Genomic DNA, 16,988 nt, shown 5'->3' on the forward strand with positions numbered 1-16,988 from the left:
TAGAGTTGACTTATTTCATACTTTGTGTACATTTTTTAAGGAAGAACTGAGAACACACCGCATTGACTTTGTGAACAGCAAATCCTTTATTGTCAGAAGTGTTAGACACAACAGGATGTGATACATTTGCAGCAGCATTTTTAACACATGAACAAAAACATGCTGCTCAAAACAGCTACAAATAAAACTGGTTCTTAATGCGCACGAGTTACACAAAAACTCACAGCTGGTCCAAATTAAAGCTGAGATGTTTTACATCAACAGCTACAAAGAAAACTGGTAATAAATGCTCACGAATTACACATCAACACACAGGACCAAATTAAAGCTTTGAGATGTTTACATCACAGAAACATGCAGAAGAAAACAAAATGGCTTATTAAAGTGCTCTGAAACAACAAAGTAAGGTGCTCCACACAGTGAAATCATTTCTCATAATGATTTAATCAACTTCCTCAATGGTCGGTCCAGAGGATCCACCTCCACCAGGGGCACCTCCAGCTCCTGGGAAGGCTCCAGGCATGCCCTCTGGCATCCCACCAGGCATCCCACCAGCGCTCTGGTACAGCTTTGTGATGATCGGGTTGCACACCTTCTCTAGCTCCTTCTGCTGATGCTCAAACTCCTCCTTCTCAGCGGTCTATACAGAAATGACAAGATAAAGTAAGTACTACGGATGCATAAAGACCTCAGAGACAAAAGTTGAGGACCATACCTGGTTTTTGTCCAGCCAGCTTATGACCTCATTGCACTTGTCGAGGATCTTCTGCTTGTCCTCTTCACTAATCTTGCCTTTGAGTTTCTCATCTTCAACGGTGGATTTCATGTTGAAGGCGTAGGACTCGAGGCCATTCTTAGCAGAAACCTTTTCTCTTTGAACATCATCCTCAGACTTGTACTTCTCAGCTTCCTGCACCATGCGCTCAATGTCCTCCTTGCTTAGACGTCCTAGAAGAGTTTGATTAGGACAACTGATTAGGTTTCAAATAATAAATAATAGTAATTTCACGTGAGAAATCCAGTCATTCCAATAAAAGATTTGTGTGAGGGCGAAAAAGTTCCTCTTGCAGATTTAGCTCATTTTCAAGCCTTAACCAACAGAAAGCTGGTAGATGTGTGAGTGAATTCTGTGTGAGCAGTGCTCCATACATCTCTACACAACTGAAAATAGCTTAGGGCTGCCCTCAACTAGTAGTCGTTCATTTAAAAGATTAGTCGACTAATCGCACGTGTATATTAATAAGCCATATAAGCCTTTGATTGCCTATATAACACATATCAAATTTCTCATTATTGTGAGTTTATGCAAATATAAGTAGACCCTTTACAGTTTCTCTTATCTGTATGACCAAGAGTATTTTAAGTTGTTTCTGCTATTCTCAGAAAAAATGCAAGGCGTCGGAGCCTCCATGTCGTGCAGTAAGCGTGTGTAATACTTAAAGGGACACTTCACCCATTTGCATTAAGCTTTGCATTGTTAGAAACCCAGTCATACTATTGAATGGTCGTGCAACACTCTCTCATTTTCCCCTGAGACGGGAGAAATCTGTTATTTACCTCTTACACTTCCTCCTACAATGACGCAAAAATCGTCATTTTGCGTCATTGTAGGAGGAAGTGTAAGAGGGGGGGATTTCTGTTGAGACTACAAGCACTAGTTCCTCATCTTTCCCAGGGGGCGGGACCCGCTCACGCTACAGACCTATTACAGATCAGTGGGTGGGACTTTACTCTCTGAAACTGAAAGCAATATCCTCCATCTTGTTTGAAGCTAAGCTAACAGGCGCTGTGGAGACAGATGTAAAGTAATGACAATAGCGGAGGAGAGTGCTCAATATGATATAGAAGAAGAGGATTTCGGAAGTCTGATGCTTGAATCAGGTGTTTGTGGCTACCTTTACAAGCCGCATTATAGCGAAGAGCAGCCGAGGCAGAAGACCTGCCTGCCGCGGACGGGGAGCCCGGACTGGCTCGAGTTAGGGCGGACTGGTGGTGCCGGTGATCTCACTATGCAACTACGAACCGCTACGAACACAGAGATAGAGTCCGTCTGCGGCAAAGAATTTCAACGATGACAATTTCTCCTGGACGAAATCTCTGAATCAGACGAGGACACGGACGTTTGTGTTGTGAACTATCCTAGTTTCGCACCGCATATGTTCTGACTGAACATCCAGGTACCATGCAATAATTCACCTTTTCGAAAGAAATACAAACAAGGAGTAATGCACTAATGAGTTCGCCAAATAACTAGACATTTTGTGTGAATGTGAAATTAATTTCAAGCTCTGGTAGTAGCTAGCCTTGTAGACGGAAGAGTGATTTCTCTTATAGGCAGATATGCGCTTTCTGGATTAGTGGGAGTGGCTTGCGGAGCTGTGCAATGTGGTGCATTGTGGGAGTTGTTGTCTTTCATACAAATGCGTCCTGAAGTTATTTTTTGTCTTTTCTCGGTCACAAAGGCACCAAATTCAAAATTTATTTTACATTTCGACTACATATATGACCCACTTTCAATAAAAAACAATGTTCAAATGGGTGAAATGCCCCTTTAAGCTTCCACACCCTGCTTGAACACTGGGATATGCGCATAATAATAGCGCACATTTTAGGTTAACATTAGAGTGAGCGGCCATGTAAAGTTGCTACTTAGGTTTCAAATGATAAGCCATATTTGAGGTTGACGGATGATAGGCGAACGTTTGGATTTCCTAATGACCTGTCCCTAATAGACAGCATGACATTTATGTTTTTTATGCGACTAACTGACTAATAACATTTTTGGTCAACTAAGCCTCTTCTAGTCGACTAACGATTAGTCGAATATGAGGGAGCAGTCCTACAATAGACCTTTTGCTTTTGCTGCAATTCCACTAATGTGACTGCACATTAAGAGACACTCAGGAAGTCAAGAGTTATGCTACCTTTGTCATTTGTGATGGTGATCTTGTTCTCCTTGCCGGTGCTCTTGTCTACAGCGGAGACATTCATGATGCCATTGGCATCAATGTCAAAGGTTACTTCAATCTGGGGGACGCCACGAGGAGCAGGAGGGATGCCTGTCAGCTCGAACTTTCCAAGCAAGTTATTGTCCTTAGTCATGGCTCTCTCACCCTCGTACACCTAGAAGAATTCAATTAAACATGAAACTCTGCAAGGAACTTTGGACAAAATCGATGGACATCAGGTGTTGCTCACCTGAATGAGGACACCAGGCTGATTGTCAGAGTAGGTGGTGAACGTCTGTGTTTGTTTGGTTGGGATGGTAGTGTTACGTTTGATCAGGATGGTCATAACGCCACCAGCAGTCTCAATTCCCAAGGACAGAGGGGTAACATCCAGGAGCAACAGGTCTTGGACATTCTCAGACTTGTCTCCAGACAAAATGGCTGCCTGGACAGCTGTAAAAGAGGAAATATGTCTATAATTCAAAAGACATTCACGAAGGAATAGGACTTTCAGAATGAAGTCCATTTTGATTACCTGCTCCATATGCGACAGCCTCATCCGGATTGATGCTCTTGTTCAGTTCCTTCCCATTGAAGAAATCCTGCAGAAGCTTTTGGATCTTTGGGATACGGGTGGACCCTCCGACAAGGACAATCTCATGAACCTGTGACTTGTCCATTTTAGCATCACGAAGGGATTTCTCTACCGGATCCAACGTGCCACGGAAGAGATCGGCATTGAGCTCTTCAAAACGAGCCCTGGTGATGGAAGTGTAGAAGTCGATTCCCTCATAAAGAGAGTCGATCTCAATACTGGCCTGAGTGCTGGAGGACAAAGTGCGTTTCGCCCTCTCGCATGCTGTGCGCAGCCGACGTACAGCCCTTTTGTTGTCGCTGATGTCTTTTTTGTACTTGCGCTTGAACTCAGAGATGAAATGGTTGACCATGCGATTGTCGAAGTCTTCTCCCCCAAGGTGAGTGTCTCCGGCTGTAGACTTGACCTCAAAGATGCCATCCTCAATGGTAAGAATAGACACATCAAAAGTGCCACCACCAAGATCGAAGATCAAGACATTTCTCTCAGAACCAACCTGGTATAGGAAAAAAAAATCAGTTTTATTAAAAAATGACTGCCTTTAAGGCACCTAATATGCCATTTTGATCTGACCTTTCCTTTAGTGTGAAATAGCTAATTGTGCATGTAAATGATTTGTACAGTTACAAAGAACAAAGTCCAAGACAAATGGGAGTTTATCTCTCCCACTTGCATCAAACACCTCGTCAGTTGGGAAAGTGATTTCACTATGTCGAGGAGATGCTCACAGCAGAGCATTAAGAAGGGGTCTGAAGTAATGAAAGAGGGCGATGAAATAACACAAAGTATTCCAGCTAGAAAAACATGTGGCCCATTCATGTATTTGTCGGACCGTAAACAAGTCTGTCCGCTACTACAGTTATTAGGGCCGGAGATGCAAAAAAAGACAGCCTGAACAGCAACTGCTGACAAACAATAACAATACAATGAAATAATCAACTAATTACAACCAATTATCTAGCCTTCTAAACATGAAAAAATATTTCATATCTTTAGCCTACCCAGCAGAGCTGCATTATTTGTGGCGTGGGAAGATTTGTGTGTCAAATGTGCCAATCAAAATGTGATTTAGTGAAACAGACTGACCATAATTAATTAAATTGTTGCTATACTAGCCTAATATTAATGCTAGAAAGCCTATCCACTTGGCAATTGTGATTTTTTTTTAAATAGTCAATTCTATTTCATCATTAAAATCTATTTTCACATTCATCTTAAATAAGGGGGCAGGATAGTCCGGGTGAGTCCTTCACTCCCCAAGTGGTGCCGGCCCTGGCTGTCATTATCGAACTTGGGCTCAAAATGGTACAGCAATACCAATTTATATTAAATAATAATCTAATATTATTTACAGCTGCTCATGAAGACTCGGGAGTTGAATCCCGATTATGGTAAGGGGAGTTACATTTCTGACCAGCAGTTGCCCAATCACAGCAGACTGGGTCAGCTGACCAATCACAGCAGACTGGGTGTTTCAGAAGGAGGGCTTTAAAGAGACAGGAACTAGAACAGATGATGACAAGAGGTGATGCAGCAATGTACTGTATGTAAAATAAATATAAAAACGTGTTTTTTTGTTTTCTTTACTTTAAATAATGTAAATGTATCCTTGAAGGTTCCCAAAAATAAAATTATAAACCTGTAAATAAGCATAATATGCGCACTTTAATATTGCTATATTGTAAAAGTAACAATCTTACTTTCTTGTCCAGGCCATAGGCAATGGCAGCAGCAGTCGGTTCATTGATAATTCGTAGAACATTGAGACCAGAGATAGTCCCAGCATCCTTTGTGGCCTGGCGCTGGGAGTCATTGAAGTAAGCAGGTACCGTAACAACAGCATTCGTGATGGTCTGCAAAAACAGATTCATGCCTTTCGTGAAATGTAATATTGTGCAAAGTTTTGATTATTTTTATTGAAGTCATCTACTAAATCAAAAGGCACTTTTCTCCACAAATGTCTAAGATGTGTTGTTCAAACAGGCCTTCATTCTCTAATATATTGCCATGTGTCAATTTGACAGGTTGAAAATGTCAACCTCTTAGACCTACTACAGCAACATTCTCAAAACCATTATTGCAAATACAGGTGTTTGTATAGAATTATAGTCTCTTTGTTTTCAGTATGCTGAGTATGAGGGCAAGGTATTTGACAGAAACCTACTTTTCCAAGGTATGCCTCTGCAATTTCTTTCATCTTTGTAAGCACCATGGAAGAAATCTCCTCTGGGTAAAAGGCCTTGGTTTCCCCTTTGTATTCAACTTGAACTTTGGGGCGTGTGTTGTCATTTATAACAGTGAATGGCCAATGCTTCATGTCTGACTGTACAACAGTGTCATCAAACCTCCGTCCAATAAGCCTTTTTGCATCTAGAGAAACAAATATGGCAACAATCTCAGCAACTACATTGTATCCTTATATAACAACTTTGAAAACATGAAAAAACAGTAATGTCAGCACAGGGATGCACAGCTATTATAATTCTTGCTGATACCAATAAGCCGATGGTTATTTTCTGATAAATAAGCCGACAAATATGTCATGGCAAAAAAAAAGATGAATGGCAAAAATGGATACAATTTTGAGTAAATTAATTAAATTAAAATAGAAACTAAAATCAAATGCTAAATTTAAGCATCACACCGTTATAATGTACAATATGACATTTTTTGTGTTTTTAAAGTTAAATCTAACTGTTAAATTACAGCAAAAGGTAGTATGCACAATTTAGTATCCAAAATCAGTCAATACAGGTCAATTTAAAAAAATCTCAAATGTATAGCATGCATAAAATCACTTACCAAAGACCGTATTGGTGGGGTTCATTGCTACTTGATTTTTGGCAGCATCTCCAATCAGCCTCTCAGAGTCTGTGAATGCTACATAACTTGGTGTGGTCCTGTTGCCCTGGTCATTGGCAATGATTTCAACTTTGCCATGCTGAAAGACCCCCACACAGGAGTAGGTGGTCCCTAGGTCAATGCCAACTGCTGGTCCCTTTGACATGGTTTCTGCTGGCAGCAAACAGACATTATGGCAATGGTTAATATTCATTATGAAACATATTTTAAGCCTTCCAAATAAGGGATATAAGTTTTGTTTATATCCTATTTATAGCTCAAATATATTTAACGTTGTGACTGTTCACTCAAAAGCTTTTCTGGCTCACAAGACATAAGATCCTTTGGCCTGCATGAGCAGAGCACAGAGCAGATCAGCTGTCACTGTGTTAAAGGATGCTACGTCAGACTCAAACAGAGCTGTGGAAAGCACTTCACAGCTTAATCATTCATTCGGTTTCATTACTGATGATATTTTTACTTTCCAAAGTTTAAATCACATTATCATTGACTAATTTCGTTCCGCACCTTTTCCTGCCTTCTTTTTTCTTATATTGTAGACAAAATTTGTCAGACAGAATAAACCATTTACTTTAATCTCCTTTTGAGAAAATTACATTTTCCGTTTTGAGTGACCTATCACTCTAGGATAACTGACTACACCCGAGGGAACGTCGAGGTTCAGTTTCCTCGTTTGCGCTACACTATTATGCAACATTCGTGATTTCAGTGAGCAATGAGCATTCGGAACTGGAAGAAATGGGAGTGTTTTCTGGAATCATCTAGGACGCGCGCACGTACTCAACACTGCGAGGACGTTCGAATGTCATAAATTATTACAGGTCTAGAACATTCCACGCCATCGATGGTTTAGTATGCAAATCGGGTGCACAAAACTATCAAAATAATATGGGCGATTAAAATTGGTGGTCCATTTTGTTATATCTTGACAAGCATTAGTAACTGTAAAATGAGTTTATATATAATTATAATCCCAAACTCTTTTACTTTTAATGCATAATAATAATCGTGATAATGCTCACCAGATAAAACGCTGACTGTGTCAATCACTTGCTGTGTCGCAGCTCGAAATGCGCGCGATCTCTCTCTGCAGCAGAACTGTCTGAATGTGTGCTGTGCGGTGCGGTAACGCGCTTTAAGACTTCCTGAGAGAACAGTCCAGAACCTGATGGAACGAGCGCAGCAGCCAATCACATCGCACGGTCGCTGAAGCGTTCAGAGATGGAGAATATGCCTGCAGTATTCAGCCTATAACACAACCGAATGTTTAGAAATATAATAAAGTATCTATCTATGGTTCCAGAACATTCCCATGTGATTCAGAGTAGTTTTGCACTAATCAGAAATCCAGTCAAAATGTGTGTATGTGTATATATATATATATATATATATATATATATATATATATATATATATATATATATATATATAATATTAAATAATTAAATAAAATAAGAAGAGAACAGACAGACACTGTTTCTATAGCAAGTGATTAATCGAAAACAGCCCACAGGGTAAAACATAGTTCCCTCTAGCGGCATTTTACTCCAGTGTCGTCTTTGTTTCGCATTTCTAAAAACCAGACGACGGTCGCAACAAAACCCCGTGAGTAAGAAAATAAAACCCTTTATGATAATATCCTTACAAGTAGGCTACAACGAAATACTTTTCTTAACATGTGGGATTTGTCACATTTGAGAACGCAGGAGCTTAACGTTACTGGCAGGGGATGGCGCTGTTGTTACGCTATGGGTACCTCCTCAGGTGAGCTCTTTTTCTGTTCGCGACCGGTGCAGTAATCTAATATAGGCTATAATGTGTATATGAGCCGTACGTGTCTCATTTCGAAGGCTGTGTCCTCCGGAAGTTGCATGTCGGCCGCATCCGTCATTGAGGCTGCTTCATTTCAGTAAACTGACCACCATTCCAAAGTCATTAATAAATTACAACAATTTACGCTTCACTTGGAATAACGGTTAATATTTATAATGGTTAGCTATTCTGACTTTTCTCCGGAGGACGCCGCCTTCCAAATGAAGAATAGCCTACATACATTTGAGACGCATACCCAGCCTTTTTGTTTACTGGTGTTTTCCAGCACTGCTCTATCACACACGTGACGTTACGCCCCCTTAAATTATGTCAGAAAGAAGGAAGCCCTAACCCTTTCGGATAACCCCAAAATAATTTGCTACAGTATATTCCCTCTGGTTTATGTATGCTTTTTAAAAACTGTAATTACTCCCCAGTATCTACTGCATCCTTTCCTAAACCTTGTGATAGGCCTGTTGGTCAAATCTGTTTTTCTGAGTCGAAAGCTGAAAACCTATAAAATAAGATGTTTATTTCTTAATAATTAGTTTTCTGTTCCACCTATAATTTACTTTTGGAATAATTTTGCTTGTTAATTTGAAAAAAAAAAAGGGTTTTTAATGCAGAAATTCTTTCTCACAAATATGAAAGAAATTTCCTTTTAAGCTCATACACATGTTCTAGCTGTTAAGAAATGTAGGCCTATACAAATATTTAAAGCTGACATTGAGATAACATGCTCTTTTTGTTTGAATTCTGGTGAAACAGTGGTTCAATTATTTTGGTCGTGTCACTACATTCAGAAGCTTTGGAATGATATTGGTATATTTGTCAAGTGTAAGATTTTGCCAGGCTTCTCATATACGAAACATTATCGTATTTGGACTCAGACTCCACAAAAGAAAATATCTGTTTTGTTATTAATAAAAAAAAATTCTAGTCATATTTTATTCAAATGCACATTTTCAAACTGTTAACCTGTCTTCTCTGTCTTCGTAAAATAAATGGGAAATTATTTAAATGTGATTTCAGTATCTACTAATAAGAAAGCTAAGGGCTGTTAGGATTTGCTCTGCCTTTGATCTCTTCATGTGAACATTTTTGTGTGTTGCTGTTTTCTCCTTTATTATTGTTGTGGTTGATATTATGTGATGTATGCTTATTCTTTTGTATGTTCCCGTTCTCTGCAATAAAAAAAAAGTTTCGGATAAACTTAATTAATGAATATAGAAATATTCAATTTGTATATATTGCAATATACAACTCAACTTCTTGTCCCACAACACCTGTATTAACCTCATATTGCACTTAGATTTATTTATTCACTACTGCTATACTTAATAGCTTTTATTATTAATAATTACTTTATTTTATTATTAGGCTATACATTTCTTATTGAGTTGGCATCAGCTGCTCTATATTGCACTGCCGTATAGCTTCATTTGTAAAAGATGCCACATCAGTAAGTGTCCACATGCGGCATATTTGTGGGAAAACCCTGTCAGTCAGAGACAGTCAGAGACCTGACAGGGTCTTATAACATCATGTACAGTACTCTGTTGACAATTATGACGTCACAATTCTCAATAGTGTACTGTACATTATGTTAGTAAGACAACCAGTCCACTTACACTGAAAACAATATGTGAAAGTAGAAACTAAAAGTCTTAAAAAAGGGACGTAGGTATTGTATAGAGGGTGTGATGAGTTCAGCTTAAACAGAGAGCACAAGTTCAGAAATCGACACACCCTTGTGCACCAGACAAAGCAAAGTGGCTGATCATTTCAAATCCTCTGGGATGTGACATTTTTAACAAAAGAGAGGTCAATCAGAAAACAGAGGAATGGTATTGTATAGTTTTATTCACAATAGCTTTTGTACCTGACCTGGATAAAGCTAAAGGGTAGACAAGCATGCAATCTTGACATGTCATATACAACAAAATAAAGTTTGAAATCACCACTTTACACAACACTAAAAACTATACACTGAATATAGGTTAACAGGTCACAGGTTAACCAAAACTATGGAAACACAATTTCTGGAAATTAATTATAAGTTCCATTTATGAATGAAATACCCCCTTTTTTAAACATTTATTTTTTTTAAAAAAAGTGTGATGTACTAATTGTTGAATACCAAAAGTGGCATTTTGTAACTATTTTGGAGAAACTCTTTGAGAATCATTGTTCTGCCTCTGCCTTACAAGAGGAATTCCCTTTTTTATGTCCTGTAAGAATCTTTGAAAAGGTGCTTGGTTTCATCAAGAGAATGTCCTGAATGTGTTTGCTGACCTGAGAAAGGAACGGTGCATGGCCAGCTTTTTGTTGAAATAAGTGTTTAACTATGATGTAAGTATAGCATAAGTGTCAATATTCATAAAGAGAAATTCTATCACTAAAATACCTTGACCAACACTTTTTTTTAACACCCTGCCTGGCGACAAAGTGACTACACCCATCAAACATTATTTACCACTGTAAGAGCATAATTCCATTGTGAATTGAGTGGGAAACACATTTAAAAGTAGTGAGGTCAGTTTTCATATAATACACTTATATCTAATATCAATTATTTATATCAAAATACTCTTATTTAATTTGTTAAAAGGATAGTTCAACCAAAAATGAATTTAAAAAAGGTGTCATCATTTACTCTCCCTGAATTTCACCCTGATAGGCTATTTTGAAGGAAAAAAAAAAAATGAATCCCTCATTAATTTTTTCATACAGGTTCGTGCAGGTTTGAAATGACGTTATGGTGAGTAAATTAACTTCAAATGTAAATTTAAAACTAAATGAAATTATAACAAATTATTTTAATAAAAATCAAGAAAATCTGGGACATTTTGTAAAAATTTAATAAAATCAAGAATCTGTGATTTGTTAATTCTCTTTAACTGTCACGGGTGGTTGCAGGAAGGCAGACGGAGACAAAGATCTATTTCCACAAACAAAGGTTTAATGTAATAACTCACAAGACAGCAGAATAGGTAGCAACACACACTAAAACGTAACTGAGATCAGACCAAGACTGACTGAACAGACGGAACTTATATACAAACACAGATGACACTGATTAACAGAAAACAGGTGATACAGCTGAACTAAATGACAGTAACCATAGAAACGAAGGAGTGTCGGGAAAAGAACAAAGGAAAATAGGAAACAATCAAAACACAAACTTAAAGTCCAAACAAGCACTGACACGTGACATTAACCTTTATTTAACTGACAAAAGTACACAAACAATTCCAATGTTTTCACTTAATTGTATTTTGTACATTAAACAAATTTTGATTTTAATGGCTGCCTTATGTAGCCCCGCCCCTTTTCAGCGCTGCGCTCGTTGTCTTTTGACTTCCGGTCTGTATTTTCACAGCGATTCTGCGTGTTTATTAATGAACGGCTCGTTTTAAAATCTTCCCGGTCGATTGAGATTTGTTAAGTCGTCTGCTTTAAACATTACAGCCCTCATGATAACTTTCGTTAACTTTACATTAAGTAAGTCCACTTCAAGAGCTAATTACTCCTGGACATCAATGCCATTGAAATATACAGAGCGACCGCAAAAACGGAAGTTAAAAGACAATATTTTAAAGATGGCGGCGCCCTCGTTTCTCTGGCGCGTAAGGTCTAGGTCACTCCAAAAAAGTTGGGACAGAGGAATGTTTACCACTGTGTCAGGTCACATCCTTTTAATTACATGAGGTTTATTAATTAGGGTTGTATGAATAGTAGTTATAATATGTCAAACATTAACACGAAAATGAATATGTAAAACGATACATTCTTCATGCTGTTTGAGGAGATCATTACAGCTGCAGATGTCTATAAAATAAGCATATCTATCTATAAATTACAGAAACGTCTGTCTGTCTGTCTGTCTGTGTGTCTGTTAACCACATATTTCTCGAACCTAGTCCGATGGATTTCAAACTTGACAGGTGTCTCGCTACCGTCGAGTAAGTGCAGTGCCAAGTTTGACGTTGTTTGGATGAGAAATGCTAAAGATATCGTTAAATATATCATTTTTAAAAGGTTGTGGTTTAAAAATAAACATTTTTAATGTTTATTTTTAATCGGTCAAAGAAGCCCCAAGAAGGTTGTGGTTTAAAAATAAACATTCTGACATAAACACTCAGTCAGCTACACTGTTTACTTCTGAATATTATAGTTTGGTTCCAGAACGTGATAAATACATCTCTCTATAAATTACAGAAACGTCTGTCTGTCTGTGTGTGTGTGTGTGTGTGTGTGTCTGTCTGTCTGTCTGTCTGTGTGTCTGTTAACCACATATCTCTCGAACCGTTAGTCCGATGGATTTCAAACTTGACAGGTGTCTCGCTACGGTCACGAGTAAGTGCAGTGCCAAGTTTGACGTTGTTTGGATGAGAAATGCTAAAGATATCGTTAAATATATCATTTTTATAAGGTTGTGGTTTAAAAATAAACATTCTGACACTAGAGAGTTGTATCGGTCAAAGAAGCCCCAAGAAGGTTGTGGTTTAAAAATAAACATTCTGACAATCTGTCAGCTACACTGTTTACTTCTGAATATTATAGTTTGGTTCCAAAACGTGATAAATCCATTTTGATTAATTGGAGTAAAAATGTGTTTTCTTTACCAAGAAACCAACAATTACTAAAAACACACACAAAAACTGATTTTGCACGGGCACTTTGCACTGCTCCCTGAATCAACACGCTTATTCATTTGTGGATGTTGGATGTTAACTGAATCTATATGTCAGCTATGCTGTTTCTGAATATTATATTTCATTCTGGTGCGCTTAATGTTATTGCTACTGTGTAATAGTAGCCTATGCTATTCACCAACTAAACATATCCTATTCAATGCGTTCACAGTCTCTTTCACGGGCATCATTTGTTGATTTCAAACTTGACAGGTGTCTCGCTACGGTCACGAGTAAGTGCAGTGCCAAGTTTGACGTTGTTTGGATGAGAAATGATAAAGATATCGTTAAATATATCATTTTTATAAGGTTGTGGTTTAAAAATAAACATTCTGACACTAGAGAGTTGTATCGGTCAAAGAAGCCCCAAGAAGGTTGTGGTTTAAAAATAAACATTCTGACAATCTGTCAGCTACACTGTTTACTTCTGAATATTATAGTTTGGATCCAAAACGTGATAAATCCATTTTGATTAATTTGAGTAAAAATGTGTTTTCTTTACCAAGAAACCAACAATTACTAAAAACACACACAAAAACTGATTTTGCACGGGCATTTTGCACTGCTCCCTGAATCGACACGCTTATTCATTTGTGGATGTTAACTGAATCTGTAAGTCAGCTATGCTGTTTACTTCTGAATATTATATTTCATTCTGGTGCGCTTAACGTTATCGCTACTGTGTAATAGTAGCCTATGCTATTCACCAACTAAACATATCCTATTCAATGCGTTTACAGTCTCTTTCACGGGCATCATTTGTAGTGGCCTATACACAAACTGTTTACTCAAGCGCAGCGTTTTCTCAGAGTTCACTGTGTGCTTTCTACCATGCACAAAAAAAAAATGTCACTGAACTTTTGCTGTGTAATTGTAACAATGAGCACTCAAACACACCAAACCAACAATTACTAAAAACACACACAAAAACTGATTTTGCACGGGCATTTTTTGCACTAGTTTTGATTAATTTGAGTAAAAATGTGTTTTCTTTACCAAGAAAGTGGCAAGATGAAAACCACTATTTTCTGTTTCAAACTTTCACATAGCATCTTTAGATTATAATATCATAAAAAATTCAAATCCAGATTTGGATTTTCTAAGATCTATTATAAAAACGGATTGTTTTTCCCCAAAAATGCAATAAATTCATGACACTTTTTTTTCAAAATGCTATCATATTGAAACTGTTGATATCAGCCATCACTAAGAAATATCTCCTGAACTTTTTTGACGGCAATCAGCTCACAAAAACTGATTTTGCACGGGCACTTTGCACTGCTCCCTGAATCGACGCGCTTATTCATTTTGTTAACTGAATCTGTAAGTCAGCTATGCTGTTTACTTCGGAATATTTTATTTCATTCTGGTGCGCTTAACGTTATCGCTACTGTGTAATAGTAGCCTATGCTATTTACCAACTAAACATATCCTATTCAATGCGTTCACAGTCTCTTTCACGGCCATCATTTGTAGTAGCCTATTCACAAACTGTTTGCTCAAGCATAGCGTTTTCTCAGAGTTCACTGTGTGCTTTCTACCATGCACAAATAAAAATGTCACTGAACTTTTGCTGTGTAATTGTAACTATGAGCACTCAATCACACAAAACCAACAATTACTAAAAACACACTCAAAAACTGATTTTGCACGGGCATTTTGCACTAGCACTTAGAAGGTTGTGGTATACATAACACTCAGTCAGCTACACTGTTTACTTCTGAATATTGTAGTTTATTCACAGCCATCATTTGTAGTAACCTAGCTCAGTCAGCTACACTGTTTACTTCTGAATATTATAGTTTATTCACAGCCATCATTTGTAGTAACCTAGCCCTTTCACACGTAAATTTAAAATATTCTGGCTGACCCCCCAGCGTGAGTTTTTCAAGGCGACCGTTCATTAGAATGTGTCACTTTATGGTGTCCATGGTGACGCGTCATTGCTTGTCACGTGACACACCGCAGCAACAACAGAGCTGAATGAATGATGATCTGCTTTTATGTCATTTTTCCTTTTTTAGTCAAAATATTCACAAATTTGTTAGATATGGCATGAAATATCTGATATTCCGATTGTCAAATATATGCAAGTGGAAGTGTTTTGTTGTTTAAACACCTTTATAACGATCGCGTTAGTTGAGCTGTATGCGCGATGGGCGCCGCCATCTTAGTTTGTGCCGCAGACGCAGTTCAGAGAATCGGATCTGTTGGATTGTTTACAACACGTGAATTCATCCACGACTCCCGAAATACATAAAAGTAAGTGGCCGGTGAACTGGGAGAAGAATAGAGTAAACTTTAAAGTTACTTACACAATGTGTATCTGATATGAATAAAAATTATAATGGAAATGATTATTATTGCCTCTTCCTTTGACATCAGTGTGTATTTTACAAACTCTAAATGTATTGTTTTTTTAGTACTTATATGTCTGAAACCTAAAATAAACATTATGTGGTTGAAAACACTGAAAAGTTGTGATATATGACAGCTCTGAGCGCGCCTGTCTCTGGCTCAGCGCCAGCCAACGCGCGAAAGCACGTTTGAATTTAGCAGTTGATCACGTGATGCACTGACCGTTCTAATCACACCGGTGTGATCGTACGCTCCAGGGACCAGCCTAGACCAGGGTTGCCAGATTGGGCGGTTTTGCAATCTATTTTGCGGGCAAAAATGGGTTTGGGCGGGTGGATAAAAGTTGGGCTGGTTTCGGATCAGTTCGGCGGGTTTTTGTTCCCGAAACACCGGCACTTCAGATCCTTATTCCTGCGACCCAATGTTCAGCAGGCAGCAGTCTCACTCACTCACACACGCACGCACACACACACACACACACACACACACTACAACTCTGGCTGATGTGCCCCCTAACCTCACAACACTCCCTCCCGCTACCTTAAAGTGACGCACGCACGCACGCCAACACAGATTTGAATGTTGCGATATGATTTTGTCAAAGGTTTAATAGACAGACGAAATGGAAGAAGAACGCGTGAGTGTTTGAATCGAGATCACAGACTTTTAAAGAATGGTGCAGCTCTGTAACGACACATTTCATCCTCTGTTGAAACGAAAGTGGCTAACTTCGGTCAACCTCATCTATAAGCAAGGGCAAAAAAAAAAAAAAGCAATTTAATTTGAATTAATAGCTGTAATAAAAAAAAAATCGATTTTAAAATCACAAAAAAAAAAAAATCGATTTTTTTTCCCCCAAGCCCTAATATGCATGTTTTATGTTGCCATTTGAAATAACTGAAATGTTAAAGTGGGTTATTTTTTATGTCCATATATCCACTGTTTTTATGTTACTGAATGCTTTTTTTCCAAGTGACTTTTATTGACAATAAAGAGACTCATCATCGATAAGTTGATCGCATTATTTTCCGTAACATAAGCTTATAGTTTAGTAGAATAGTCTGATTGAGGTCAGTAGCCTACTTTTGCGTTCATTTGATTTAATATTGTTTCTAAAATTGGATAGGCTAAGTCGAAAAATGGGTCATTTTAAAGCTTGTTAATGATTTTAATGTGTTTAAACGAGAAACAAACCACACAAAAAATTGGGCGGTTTTTTGGGCGGTTTTTGACGAGGTTTTGGGCTGGAAAACCTTGCTGGCACCTGGCAACCCTGGCCTAGACTGATCACACCGGTGTGATCGTACGTGCAAAAGGGCTAGCCTGCTCCATGAATTCAATGCGTTCACAGTCTCTTTCACGGGCACCAAACCAACAATTACTAAAAACACACACAAAAACTGATTTTGCACGGGCATTTTGCACTAGTAACCCTAAATTGGTATTGTTATTGAGCTTTTGAATGATTTGGGTGGCTCGACTGAATATGATAAATTGAGGTCTTAAGACCTTAATGTGAATAGAGACCTGACATACTTTAATTGCCATGTGCCAGTTTCAGTTGTTGCCCTAGAACTATCTGTTCAGTCAGCAATACTGATGACAAAATTGTTTTGTAAACTTAGTTACCAGATCTGAATAGCTATCAGTGACAAGATCACTGGAGAGTCTCGTGTTGCTCTCTTCTTTGTCAAGTTTTCTCTCACACCCTTTTCG

The 16,988-nt window shown here is 38.1% G+C and overlaps 1 protein-coding gene across 2 annotated transcripts; it reads right to left on the reverse strand.

Annotated features, from left to right (window-relative positions):
• Positions 1-62: 62 nt before the first annotated feature.
• On the reverse strand, positions 63-8,523 carry hspa8b (heat shock protein family A (Hsp70) member 8b). Of its 2 annotated transcripts, none has more exons than XM_079885396.1 (10): positions 8,474-8,523; positions 7,428-7,653; positions 6,346-6,555; positions 5,708-5,913; positions 5,244-5,396; positions 3,484-4,039; positions 3,199-3,401; positions 2,925-3,123; positions 716-948; positions 63-640 (listed from the first exon to the last, which is right to left on the reverse strand). In XM_079885396.1, the coding sequence occupies exons 3-10, from the start codon at positions 6,548-6,550 to the stop codon at positions 443-445; spliced, it is 1,953 nt and encodes a 650-aa protein (XP_079741522.1). In that variant the 5' UTR covers positions 6,551-6,555; positions 7,428-7,653; positions 8,474-8,523; the 3' UTR covers positions 63-442. The 2 variants fall into 2 exon arrangements, with proteins under 2 accessions (XP_079741522.1, XP_079741523.1); XM_079885397.1 differs by having other exon boundaries at positions 6,346-6,558; positions 8,474-8,515.
• Positions 8,524-16,988: the final 8,465 nt, after the last annotated feature.

The sequence above is a fragment of the Squalius cephalus genome, assembly GCF_949319135.1.
Source record: "Squalius cephalus genome assembly, chromosome: 11".
In the NCBI taxonomy this organism is placed as follows: Eukaryota; Metazoa; Chordata; class Actinopteri; order Cypriniformes; family Leuciscidae; genus Squalius; species Squalius cephalus.